The 13,775-nt window shown below is 35.5% G+C and overlaps 1 protein-coding gene across 2 annotated transcripts in view; it reads right to left on the reverse strand.

The window, feature by feature from the left end:
* Positions 1–1,898: 1,898 nt before the first annotated feature.
* LOC129239179 (protein sprint) overlaps positions 1,899–13,775 on the reverse strand; it is a 201,899-nt gene continuing 190,022 nt past the window's right edge. Inside the window, exons 1-3 of one of the 2 annotated variants that reach the window (XM_054874516.1) lie at positions 10,686–12,110; positions 3,497–4,323; positions 1,899–3,381 (exon numbers count right to left, since the gene is read on the reverse strand). In XM_054874516.1, the coding sequence (XP_054730491.1) occupies positions 3,061–3,381; positions 3,497–4,323; positions 10,686–11,784 (2,247 nt within the window). In that variant the 5' untranslated portion in view covers positions 11,785–12,110 and the 3' untranslated portion in view covers positions 1,899–3,060. Of the gene's footprint in view, positions 3,382–3,496; positions 4,324–10,685; positions 12,111–13,775 lie in introns of those variants that run through there. The other variant, XM_054874515.1, reaches the window with a different exon arrangement.

Here is a 13,775-nt window from a genome sequence, read left to right on the forward strand (position 1 = left end):
ATGCGTAATTTCGCAGGCTTAAACTCAGTTAAATGAATTCACCACAGTTAAACTGGCACTAAAAACTCGGCTCTTAGTCAAACATGGAGAAATTATGGAAGTCTTTATTTTATCTGGAATTTTTTCCTTTGACTTAAAAATGCTATTATTTTTTGAATTTGTATGTATGAAAAAGCTGGAAGAGATGTAAAAAAAATTATTTACAATTTTTATTTTGTTACTTGTGTTCATAACAAATCTGCAAACTAAGGTGTGACTATAAAATGCGTCAATGTAAACATAGTATTATGTCTTTAACTTAGCAAAATAAAATCATTGCTAAACATTTAGAGCCATTCGAAGGCTAGAGTGAGATATTAAAAAATTATTTTATATAAATATATTGTCTGTGGAAAACAACAACACTTCCATCTTACCCCTAACTGTAAACCACGCCATGTAAACGTAGAAGTCATATAATGTCATATAATGCAATAAAAATGCAAGTAAATAAAAAAAAAAAAAAAACAATTAATGACTTCGAAAGCTGAGATAATTATACCATTCAGAATTTAAAATTCATTCATTCATTCGTTCATTTTCATTTTATAGTTTGAAAAGAAAAATGCTTGTCTTAAAGAATTCATTATTCTCTGCGGAGATAGCAGTTCCACCTTCTTACTTATAAAATATGTGAACCCTCTAGTGTAAATGAATCATTCAAATAAATTAATCAATCAGTAAATTGAAGAAGTAATATATAAGAAAAGATAAATTCGAAAACTAAGTGAAATGCTAACATTTATATTACGAGTTTTCGTTTTGCAGACTATACAGCAACTAGTCTCAACGTAGCATTAGTGTTATTCATTTCAATAAAACTAATAAATGACGGTAAAATAAAACAGAATATATAAGAAAAAAATAATACTTAGTTTTCCAATGTATTCTTTTGTATATAGAACACGTTTGTGTTAACGTAGCATTACGTTAAATAAAATTCAATAAAAGAGTTAAATTAGCAGTTAACTTTAAATCGATTTAACTCATGATTAAAAAAATATTTACATTAATAAAATTTAAATATTTTGCAAAAATAGAAAATTTTAATTTAAAGAAGTAACTTAAAAAAAACGAAAATAGGTAAGAAAAGACAAATTCGAAAACTAAGTGAGATAGTAAATCTTGTATTTAGAATTTTAATTTTTTATGATGTACACCACTCAGTGTAAACCTAGCATTAAAGGCCTTAAACTATATAAAACTAACAAATGACGACAAGATAAAACGGAATATATTTATAAGATAAAATAAATACTTAGTTCTCCAATTTGATCTTTTGTCTATAGAACCCGTCTGTGTGAACATAGCATTATGCTCTATAAACTTCAGTAAAAGTGTTAAATTAACAGGTAACTAAAAAATCATTTAACTCATGAATAATAAAAATACCCACATTAATAAAAGTAAAAATTTTTAAGAAAATAAAAAAAATTTAACTAAAAAAATAAGTTAAGAAAAAAAAGAAATGATAAACTCGAAAATTAAGTGAGATATTAAAATTTCTTACTTATAAAACATGTTTAGACTGCACCACACCCACTGTAAACGTAGCATTAAAGTCATCAAATAAGTTAAAAATATATTATATAATATAAGAAAAAGTAACAACTTAGTTCTCCAATTTGTTCTTTTGCCCTTAGAACACGTCTGTGTTAACATAGCATAATGCTATATCCTCTATAAACTTCAATAAAACTGTTAAACTAACAGTTAATTAAAAACCATTTAACTCACGAACAGAAAAAAATCCACATTAATAAAATTGAAATATTTTACGAAAATAAATAATTTTTTTAATTAAAAAAATATATATAAATAAATAAAAATGAAAAAAAGTTTTGTTTATATTAGCTTGACAGAAGTATATTTTTCGTAGATTTTCTTTATACAAATCTTATCTGAATATTTACACAAATTTATGTTAAAAAACAGCAATTAGACTTTAAATCTAAAATAAAATAATTGCGTTATCTCTCCTTTACATTGCAGCAACTGGTGCTATATAATATTTTTTTAATATTAGCTGTTACACAATAATTTTTTGTGCATACAATTAGCTGCAGAATTTATTTTTATTATTTTTGGTTTCATTTATTTTTTCTTAAAATTAATTTATTTTGTTAAAATTAATTTTTTATGATTCTGATTTTTAGTTAAAACTAATTTTTTTCTGTTAAAATTAACTTTTTTGTTAAATTTTTAGAAAACCAATTTAACTTTTTTCTCAAAGTTATATTTTTTTACAATTTTATTTTTCTTATTTTTCTTCTTACACACATTCACGTTTTGCTTGCAATTGATCAGATAAAATATTATATAAATTTTTTGTTCACATCGCCTGCCTTGAGGTGTTTTAATTTTTCGTAAAACGCCTTTTAAAACGTCTTTTATAATGATATTTTTATTTATGTTTCGTTTTCTGAAGGTTTCTGATTTGTAAACGCAATTGGAAGTGTTCGTTAATTGTACAAAATTAATTCGAGTTAATACATTAAAGTTTCGTTAGTCCGTAGTCTTACTTAGTGCAAACGTACATACATACACATGGTAAACTTATTTCACTTTTCTTAAAATATTACTAATTATGTATGTACGTATGTAGACATGTTTACTTCGCTTACAAACTAACTTATCGCAATACTGTTTAGGATACTCGCAAATATATGTATAAATACAACTTTTGTTTTTTATTACTCATGTCTGTATGTAAGTATGTATATCTATGCTTAACATGAAGTATGGGTTAGTGAGCAATGGTGCATTATGATTCAAATTTAATTAAAACTAATTAAATTTAATCCGCTGCTTAAAGAAATATCAGATTGGTTGCTTGCTTTCCTCGTACTTATGTACCGAAAAATTAAAAAAAAATACATAACACCTTAACGGTTAAAGTGTTTGCACTTAGTTGTCTGCAGCAGATGAGCTTTTCAGCGCTCGATTCGATTTTTAAATTGCATATTTTCACACTTTTCATAGGCCATTTCCGCTTCACATTTCCCCAAGCCAAACAGTGAATTAATAAGTGGCCGTCGGCCATGCAATTTTAGCGTCGATACGCTTGTAAGCCAAAATGCAATGCTTGCCTTTTGCTGCAAATCTCACATCTTGCGGGCATTCGACATCATTCAATAGCGTTTCTTCGCCATCGACGAGCTTGAACAACGCATAGTCTTGTGGATTGGTGATGCGTGCCTTGTGCGCAATAATTCGGCATACCTCGCGTGTGGTAGTGTGAGGCCGTACGGGCAGCGTGCGTGTTTGCAGCGAGCCATTGCACTCGTCGGGTATGATAACGCGCAACACCGAAGAGCAGGCCGGCAGCGAAGAGGAGCGCCACTGCAATGAAAAAAGAGACACACAGATAAATAGAGTTAGTCGATGTGTCTTAATGTTTAATAAAATGTTTGTTATCATAATATAATTGCGCTCTCTTTCTTCCTTCAACACTTACGTCTAACGAGCCAGTTCCATTCTCATTCTCCGAAGCCATAAAGCTCTTGAGCACGTGCACGGCACTGCAGAGCGCTGTCAAGTAGTAGCCCGCCTCGCCACTCAGCAACGTCGGTTGCAGTAGTCCCCACATGAATTCAGCCTCTATTTCGGCACCCACAAAACCACATTTGGCCACGACATAAACCAGCACGGGCAGAAAGTCATCAGCGCCTAGCTGTTGGCCGCGCGGGCAACCGGTTGCTTCGAAAATGGTCGATATGACACAGAGAAAAAAATCTAACTTATCGAGCGGCAACTCGGCCTCCTGTAAGCGTTGCAACAATGACGAAATCATCTGCAAAGCTGTCGTTGATGGCGGTGTAACTGTTGGGCGTATACCAAAATCGGCAGCATTACGTCCGCAAGCATATTTAACATTCTGCGCCAACAGCTGTATATCTTCCGAGCGTTTGTAGTAGTCCACGAACATGCTGTAGAGATGTTCGCGCAGCGGCAGCACAACCAATTGATGCATCACAGTCTCGAGTATGGCGTCCAAATTGAGAAATTCGTCCGCTTTGAGACGTGAACGCGCCGCTTCGACTTCCTGATGGAATTTACCCTCACCATGTTTTACCAGATAATTCTTCATGCCATTCATAAATTGGCGCATATTGCGCATAACCACTTGTGGGGCTGCCTCTCGCGATTCTTTGGTGCAGGAGATGAAATTTTCGATGTTGCGTGCGAAGGTTGAACTCGGGTCTTCGGCAAGTTGGAGTGTGCAAGCGCGCACTAGGTCACCGGGACCGCCGTTGTGCGCGTTCAGCTTGTTGCGTGGATGACCTGTGGATGAGAAGAGGCGAAAAACTGTACTTAGATGCTGTAGGGGCAAAGAGAGGTTTGACAATAGGCAATGCAGTAGTAAAGGATGATAAGTTTTTGCAGTACCAAGAGAACTTTTTTAAAGATATTTTTGATATGTTTACAGTGAATATGCATAGAGCGGTTTGGTTAATTTTCAGGTGTTCAGCTGTTATGTTATTTATTTATGATGTTATTTTAATGTATTTAAAATTCGAGTATGAAAAATCTTCAACACCGATATCAACAATTAGCTCATAATCTACGATTTAGATTCGAAGATGTTGGGCTAAAATCGTATACAAGCTCGCGCAGTTTTTTTAAATCATCTACAAGGAGAAATTCCAAATAAACAAGACTGGCGTCATAAAAATGTTTAATGAGTTAGTGCGTTGGAAGTTACATCTCTAGCTGACTTCCAGTGATTTAAAATCGGTAAAACGTTTACTGAAACATTTGAGTTGATGAAAAAAGTTTATGGCCAGAGTTCATGAGCGGTATACACGTTTCAGAGATGGTTGTGAGAACATAAATGACGAATAACATACGGGCCGCCCAAAATCAGTAATCACCAAAATTGTTCGTAAATTTATTGAAAATGAACCGAAATCATCGTTGAAATTCATGGAATCGGAGTTGAATATCTCCAAAACATCGATTTATTGCATTTTAACTGATCGTTTGGGTTTACGAAAGGTCTGTGCACGTTTCATTCCGCATAAGTTAACTGAGGACCAAAAATTGCTCAGAATTCAACATTCGAAGGAACTCATTAAAGAGGCGAGAAAAAACGAGAGCTTCCTTTACATTGCAACTGGAGATGAAACGTGGTGTTTCTAATATGAACCAGAAACTAGGCGTCAAAGTGCCGAATGGAAGGACCCAGACGAGCCACCAACCAAAAAAATCGCGTTTGGAGAAGTCAAAAATCAAGTCGATGCTCATTTGTTTTTACGATTCCAAGGGAATTATCCACAAGGAGTTCAAGGGCAGGCCAAACCGTCAATGCAATTTTCTATCTTGACGCTTTGAACTGAATACCACGAAGGAGGAAGCTGGCGCTTATTGCATGATAATGCACCATCTCATCGATCCACTCTTGTGATTTTGTTTACTATAAATCGCATTTTACCACTCATCAACCACTCACTGTATTCGTCTGATATGGCTCCCTGTGACTTCTACCTATTCGGAAAATTGCATTTGGCTATGAAAGGAAAACGTTTTGCGTCCGTAGAGGTCATCCAAAAGACTTGTACATCCTGAAGGAGATTCCGGTCAATGACCTGAAACACTCTTTCGAAAAGCTTTTAGATCGAGCAAAACAGTGTTTTGAGGCCAGAGGGGACTATTTTGAGCAAATAAACTCGAAGTTATCAGAACAAAGCTCCTGTCGTTTGGGCTTCACCTTGTATAATTGTTAAGAGCCGTGTTTTCAATAAAAATACTAAAATCTGAAAGAATCTGAATTTTTTTATATTTTATTTTAAACAACAACTTGCGCATCTTTTGAAATACCCTTTATAAATTTAAATTGCTCTTTTGCTGCAAGAGTGCCGTAATTCAATGTAAAAGGCTTTTTAGGTAAATATACGGAAATTACTACCAGCTCTTATTTTATGCTGTGTACAAAATTTATGATGATCATTAGATGAAAGCAAGCCTTTACTTTTATATATTTAGGAAGGTATACAAAATCGGCCGCCGTAGCCGAATTGGTTGGTGCGTAATTACCATTCGAAATTCACAGAGAGAACGTCGGTTCGAATCTCGGTGAACCACCAAAATTAAGAAAAACATTTTTCTAATAGCGGTCGCCTCTCGGCAGGCAATGGTAATATTGACAAATATGTTGGAAAACACCAAAAAAAAAAAATGAAGTAGTTTGTTAAGAAAAGTAGAGAGAGAGATTCTGGTGCAACGTTCGACTGTTTCATTAACAGCACTAGTTCTTGATGTATTTCACATGTCAAACGGTACAGAAATAATTTGAACAAATTATAGAAAATTCTAAACGAATAAACTATTAAAAATAAATCTGTCAAACAGTTCTTTTTAGAACTATTATCGCATCTGTTGTCGATATCGCTAAACTTCGTAAAACATTGTTTAACAGTTTTATTGACAGCACAAGTTCTGTATATGTCTTAATCGTTAAACTGTCTGGAGATTATTATAAAAAATTCTGAAAGAATAAATTAATATCTAATACCTGTCAAACAGTTCTTTTCAGAACTATTATCGCCTAAAAAATGTCGGGAAAATCGAGAAGAGATCGATGCATTAATCCCTTTAGAAAAGTAGGTCCATCTTAAATATTTAAAAAGTGCCACATGACAAATTAAAGTACATGACATAAGCTTTTATTTCGGCATAGGGAAAAATTTTTTTTATAAAAACTGTTCTGGGCAGATGGGGGTGTCCGGTTGGCGAAGAATGCCCCATATATATACCAAATTGAAGACTTTGAAGCCGTTGTTCCTGAATTTTTTATTTTTTGAGTTATGAAGTTCTTCAAGAAAATGTCCGATTTAATTAAATTTGTACACAGTGAGTGCCACTAAAAATTGTACAACTATTTTTTCACATATTTTTTTTTAATTTTTTATTATTTATTTATATTATTTTATATATTATTATATATTATTATATTATTTATATTTTATGTCTTATTTATTTATTTATATATTTTGGTTTTATGGTTAATTTAATAAACAAAGTTAATATTTAAACAAAAACAGCAGATCTTCAAAAATTGTAATCAGATTTTTTGTAATTTTTTTAGGTACGTAGTTTTGTAGCCCATTCAATTCTAGTGAAGTAGACTAAATTTTAAATAGCTTCTTAATTTTTTTTTTTAATTTATCCTAGTAGGTGGTCCAATGACCGACACTGCGACCTAAAAGATCTTTTGTGTCAAGCTACCTAATTTAATATGGATGATCCTTCTGATCATCCGCGAAAGTTGCCCGACCACTACATCAGGTTCTAGTTTGCCTAGTTGTTCTCTGCCTTTGGAAAGGAGTTGGTTGAAAGCCATGTTCTTCCAACAATTTTTCTGCTATAAGTATAAACCTTAGTATATCTGTAATAGGAGCTTTCTTTATTTCTTCCGGATCCAGTTGATCACGGTGGAAAATTTGCATTCTGGTTCTAGCCAGTGCAACGCACTCGCACAATAAGTGCTCCGTTGTTTCATCATCTTCAAGACAGAGTCTACACTCAGTGTCCCTGAGGAGTTGAATTCTGTTAAGATGATAGTTTAGATAGTAGTGGCCCGTAAGAAAGCCTACTATTTTCCTGATATCTACTTTTCGTAAGTTAATCAGTTCCTTTTTGTAGGTAAAGGGTCTAACCAACCTAAATAGCTTCTTAGAAGTCATCAAGTTTTTCGCAGACAGCCTTGCAATTTTTCTCCATATAAACGGAATTTACCTGAGAGAGAGAATTTTCTCTACGGAGAAAATACGCAGCGAAAACTTCCTAACTTCGCAATTAATATTAGTAGTCGCTTCAAAATTTCAGCACAGTACACTGAAATTTAATTAACCTCAAAACTGCGTATAAAAAGATTATTTAATTTTTTTTTAATTTTGCCTACTGTCGTATAGGATGTACCATCTAAAACTGATGACACAGTCAATGCAGGAACAGTTACAAACATAATAATAATAATAATAATTGGCGCGTACACTTCTGTTAGGTGTTTGGCCGAGCTCCTCCTCCTATTTGTGGTGTGCGTCTTGATGTTGTTCCACAAATGGAGGGACCTACAGTTTCAAGCCGACTCCGAACGGCAGATATTTTTATGAGGAGCTTTTTCATGGCAGAAGTACACTCGGAGGTTTGCCGTTGCCTGCCGAGGGCGACCGCTATTAGAAAAATGTTTTTATTAATTTTACTTTCACCGAGATTCGAACCAACGACCTCTCTGTGAATTCCGAATGGTAATCACGCACCAACCCATTCGGCTACGGCGGCCGCCAGTTACAAACAACTGGACTTAAAATCAACATAGGAAAGACAAAAGCGTTTAATCTGAATTGCCTCCCATCAGATTCTTCAAAAGTGCGTGTGCAGATCTTTGAACGCGATGAGAATTTCTCATTAATTAACTCACTCAGCAGTAGCGCAAACCCTTAAGCGGAAGCGTTTACTGTTTCACAATATCGTTGTCAATTCTTTTTGCAGTAAAATTCTTACTAATTCAAACTTGGGAAAATAAATAATGCTTACGTAGCAAACTCACTCAGCGGTAGCGCAAACCCTTAACCGTTTGAGTGCGATTCGTCGATATAGCGACGATAACTAATTACTCCAAATTTGCGGCGCGTTTGCATCACTGTGCATTTGGCGTTCGGCTAGGAACGTGTTGAATATTATTTTGCGATATTTATCAAAAATTTATGTCATATAAAAGTATAAATTAGTTGAGACCGTTAAAAACAATTTTTATTTTTCGTTCAATATCGATATTTTCAAAATAATTCCTGACCATGTCTAGTAGTGAAGAATTTACTGACGTGGAAGATACGATACCGGATTCCGACAATGAAATGGACTATGATAGTGATTCGAGTTTAAGTGTTGAATAATAATGCCGGAACTTGTTGTAAAAAAAAATAAAAGATGATATTAAAAAAATGTAAATAAGTTTTTCTTATATTTGCTTCGCAATTTTCGTATGTATTAAAGAAAATCGCTTAGCACTCAAACGGTTAAGCGGAAGCGTTTACCGTTTCACAATATCGTTGTCAATTCTTTTTGCAATAAAATTCTTACCAATTCAAACTTGGGAAAATAAATAATGCTTACGTAGCGTCTGGCTTGAGCAACGTCTTCCGGTAGAATTAAGTTATTCGTAGGTGTAGAGTTAAGTAAATTTTGTAAAGAATTTGAGTTTAATTCGGACAGTTAATAAAGGCGCACGCACCGCACCTAGTAAATTACCGTGTTTTTATTTTCATTAAGGTTTTCCGCGCAAGGAAACCTAACTTGTATAAACGCCGCAGTTGGAAGAAGTGAGTCTGACGTTGAAAGCAGAATTACCAAAGCCGAAGCGGCATTTGGCACTCTTGCACCACTTTTGCAAAATAATAACATAACTACGCACAGGGCTGTACAACGTGGAAGGTCACCGCAACGATCACAAGGCGTCTCCAAGCGATCATCAACCGCTGCTTGCGAATTTTCTGGCCTCGAACTATATCGAAAACCGATTTATGGAGGAAGGTCAATCAATCCGATGTGACGACTGAAATCCGCAGGAGAAAATGGCAATGGATTGGCCACACTCTGAGTAAGAGTGACGAAAACATCGCAACAGGCGCTGCGATGGAAGAGGAGTTGCTGACGCCCTATGCCAAGCCAGCTAGGAGTTATATATATACACATATGTATATATTATAATAAATTAACGAAAAGAAAACAAAACTTGGAAAAATATTTAGAAAAAATATGCATACATATGTATTTGGCGTCTAAATTTATTGATAGATAGGTATTTGGACGACTTTTCCTTAAATTTTTGGTATGCGCTGTGATATTTTATTTATTGTGAAGTAAATTTTCTTTCTATTTTAAACTCCTCAGCTAGATTTTATGAGAAACTTTTCATGGCTGATGTGTATTTGGGAGTTTGTTATTGTCGGTCAAATACAATTAAAAAAGAATTTTCCACCAATTCTCGCAACACTTCTACACTGAACCTCGTAGCCGTGACCAAATCAATTGTAGCCACGATCCAAGCCGTTTGCCTACGATGCCCCAATATAATAATAATAAATGAAATATTAAAAAAAAAAATTGGCTACAAATACAACACGCAGAATATGTTCTAGTGAAATAAAAGCTAGAATTGTTTATGCTTTCTTAAGCTACAATTAGTAGAGCCGTAATCTTAACGCCATACCAGTAACCTTAACCATAGCCGCAAAATTACAGCATTTGTCGATTAGTCATGCCGTAATCGTAAACAGCTGATATTGAAGTAGAATTAATGGCAACATTTGCATTTTGTCATAAACTATCGCCTTTTTCTTTTCCACTAATTCCACTTTTCCACTCATTGAATTAATTTTTCGTCGTTCATTTCGAATACTCAAATTCTCAATCGCAAATATCGAAACATATGTAAAGTATTTCACAGCTGTTTAGGGTTACGGGGAAAAATCAAAATTCAATAGATACATACGATACGCCTACGGTTATGGTTATTGCGTTATGCTGCGTCACCTATAACCGTTTACATTTGTTATTTTGTGCTCCTTACACCATCTACGCAAGTTCTTTGATTTCTACTGAATTAAAAAATATGCATGTACATGTACGTCCTTTCCACTTACCACATATTAAATTCCACAGCCAGGACAGCAGGCGCTTGAGCATTTTAAAACAACCACTTCGTTTTTTTTTCTCATTGTATCGATCATCGATCGCATGACACAGTTTTCGATAGCGCTTGTAAAGACGTTTATTTTGTGCTATCGTAAAACCATATCCCTTTACTTCGGCTACATGATTTATATTCAACAATATGTTTCCATAATCGTCGAGACGAAAAAACTTTTTAATATCGTAATGATCACAGTTGTTCCAGCTTGACGGGTGACAACGATCGCCCGTGCGTGCAATGAGATCAGCTTCCGAGGAACGTAGTGAACTGTCCCGATCGGGACATTTGCCAATGGCGCCCATTATGGAGCTTGCCAAGGCTTCAGTCTTGAGTTGATTGCGATCAATGGCACAGTCTTTGATTACCTGATTATTGCAGACGTTCATGATGCTCGTCTCATCGATGTCTGTGAGCGTCAAATGTAGTGATGTTATACTCGATGCGATTGTACTCTTCGAGGTCATATGACTACCTTGAACATCCATTGTTCTTCGTTTACATTTCATATGTTGTGGCTCGTTTGCTGCATACTCTTCTTCATGTATTGGCAAACCAAGTTGAATCCTTTCGGTGAAAAGAATTTCACAGAAGCGACGTTTCTCACGTTTCTTTTTGGGTTTTTCACTGTTCGTGTTGGTACACTCGTTAAACGTTGAGTTCATGGGCTCAACATGTTCCGCTATCACAATTTGTTCACTCACCAAACTATCTTGTGTTCTATTTAACAATTCATCTTCAAAATCGGCAGAGAAGTAGTTATCTAAATGTGCAGGATTTTGAACGATTTCGTATTCATCCATGAGTTCCAGAAACTCTCCTTCCTCCTTGTAACAGCGCACAACTTCGGGATCTTCAAAGAATTCATCCGGATCCACAACTTCAATACGTTTATCCTCCAACGAGCTCAGTGTCTTGCTTCTATCAAATTCTGGCGCAGAGCTATCTGTATGTTCTGCCGTTTTCTTGATGCGCTTATGTCGTTCTTCACTTTGATTTCCCCTATGTGGGTTCGCGTGGTTTTCGGATAACAACTTTTTGAACCAACTCATGATGGATATTATAGCGATTCTTTCCAGCCAAAACAAATTGTCGAAAACGGAAGTTTCTCATCGACACACAAGAACGAGAGGCGCGAGTGCGAACCCAAGCAAATTTTAATGTATAACAACCCCGCTACCGAAAAGCTGGTTTACTCAAAGCTGCGTATTATGAATTAACGAACTAGTAAATATTTACATTTGTTAAATGTTCAAGAACAGCTGCGAAACTTTATATGTAATATCGTAATGCGAAAGCCTTTGTTGTTTTGTATGTAAGTCAACAACGCTTAAACACGTCGATCATGACGTCACATGTCGACTATGCATTTCTTATATTTTTTCAGTGCTTACACGACGAACTCGAAACTATAACTGTTGCATGCCACATTACCAGACAATGATTTTATAATTTAAAATTCTTGCCGTGGAAAGGCGAATACGTGTTTATCAAGCGATGGCGTTCGTGTTTAGTCACTACACTTGAGCTCAATGGGCGCTGTTAGTACTCAGAGAGAGGTATAGTGGCCAGTGGAGAGAGCATACGCACGCTGCTTAGCTGGAGATCTTTTATCTGCTGCTCAATTCGTGCCGTTATCAAAGAAAACAGAGCGAATTTCTACTTCATGACACGAATCTACACGACAACCATCCAATGGTGTGTATGCATTGAGGGGTTTAGCTGATTTGAGCATACCTGCGAGCTTCTTCATCAATGCATGGTGAAAAAAATTCAGAAGGGGTGGCCGAGATCAGACCGTTAACTATCTCTCAGCAAATTTGAAAGAATCAGCTGAGATTGGCTGACGCAACCGGAGTCATGACAGCGGCTTGTTTATGAACAAAATGTGATTGTGTTGGTGGTAATGAAAAAAATCAAAACAGTCTTCGTTCATATTGCTTCGTTGCCATCTGAATGACGACACGAACAAACTTTAATAATTATGAAAGAGGAGGTCTCCAAAGCCAACTTTGCCGAATAGAGCAGTAGCCCAAAAGGTTGAATTTTTTGTTCACATGGGGTTAAAGTTTTAACATTTTTTGCGAAAGCGCCATTAATTTATCGAAAATTATCATTTATAAAATGGCTTAAAGTAAAATTTCCGCCCTCAGACTTCTACACTAGACTATAACGGGACGTTTAGTAGATTTGAACTCTGCCCTCCGCCTTCTACAGTAGAATTCAACGTGTGATTTTTTTGCAGTAGTTTTTAATTTCCTACGGCGCATTTTTGCCCCGTCCTTAAAGCAGCTATACTTATAAAGCGGTTAAAAAAGCAACTGAGAGAGTTAAAATGTGCCACTCAAATTTCAAGCAGACAATTTTACGGGTGGTCGCCGAAGATGAAAAACTCGTGCGGCTTAAGACAAGTGCATAAGAAAACTTAGTTCCAGGCAATGTTTACACATTTGGCATAGGTACATTGCGAGCACTTACACTTATGCGCATTAGGGCGGTTCGATTTGTGTGGAATACAATTTTTAGACCCTCTGTACCGTACTGCCTTTAAATCTTTCCTCGATTATATTGATTTCCTGGTGAAACCTCTCGTGATGTTCATTTGATGCGCTCCCGAGGTTATCACGAAAAAATCAAGGTGAGATCGCAAAAAATGCACCTTCAAGGACATTCTGACACGCGTGTTTTGAATTGAAGTAGGGAGATTTTCTCCCTTAGATGCCCATAAGAATCCCAATATGACCAAAAAGAGAAACACAACCAAAAACTTAAAAATGCTCCATTCTATAAACTTTCGCAGCGGCAGCAACGTGAGTTCTTAGCTCACAAGCAAGAAACCATGTAGGTGCTTTCCCGGCTGGCATGATATATCTATGTATGTACACACACACATACATATGTAGGTAATTAAAATATGGTGCGGACTAACAAGCACATACTTTATTTAGAGTGTAGCGCATTATCCGAATCTTTGCTGGCACTACCACATCTTAAAAGAAGTATCTTTAAAATGGAATTTTGTATGATTTCGTAGAGCACTATT

Source organism: Anastrepha obliqua, chromosome 2, assembly GCF_027943255.1.
Source record: "Anastrepha obliqua isolate idAnaObli1 chromosome 2, idAnaObli1_1.0, whole genome shotgun sequence".
Lineage (NCBI taxonomy): Eukaryota > Metazoa > Arthropoda > Insecta > Diptera > Tephritidae > Anastrepha > Anastrepha obliqua.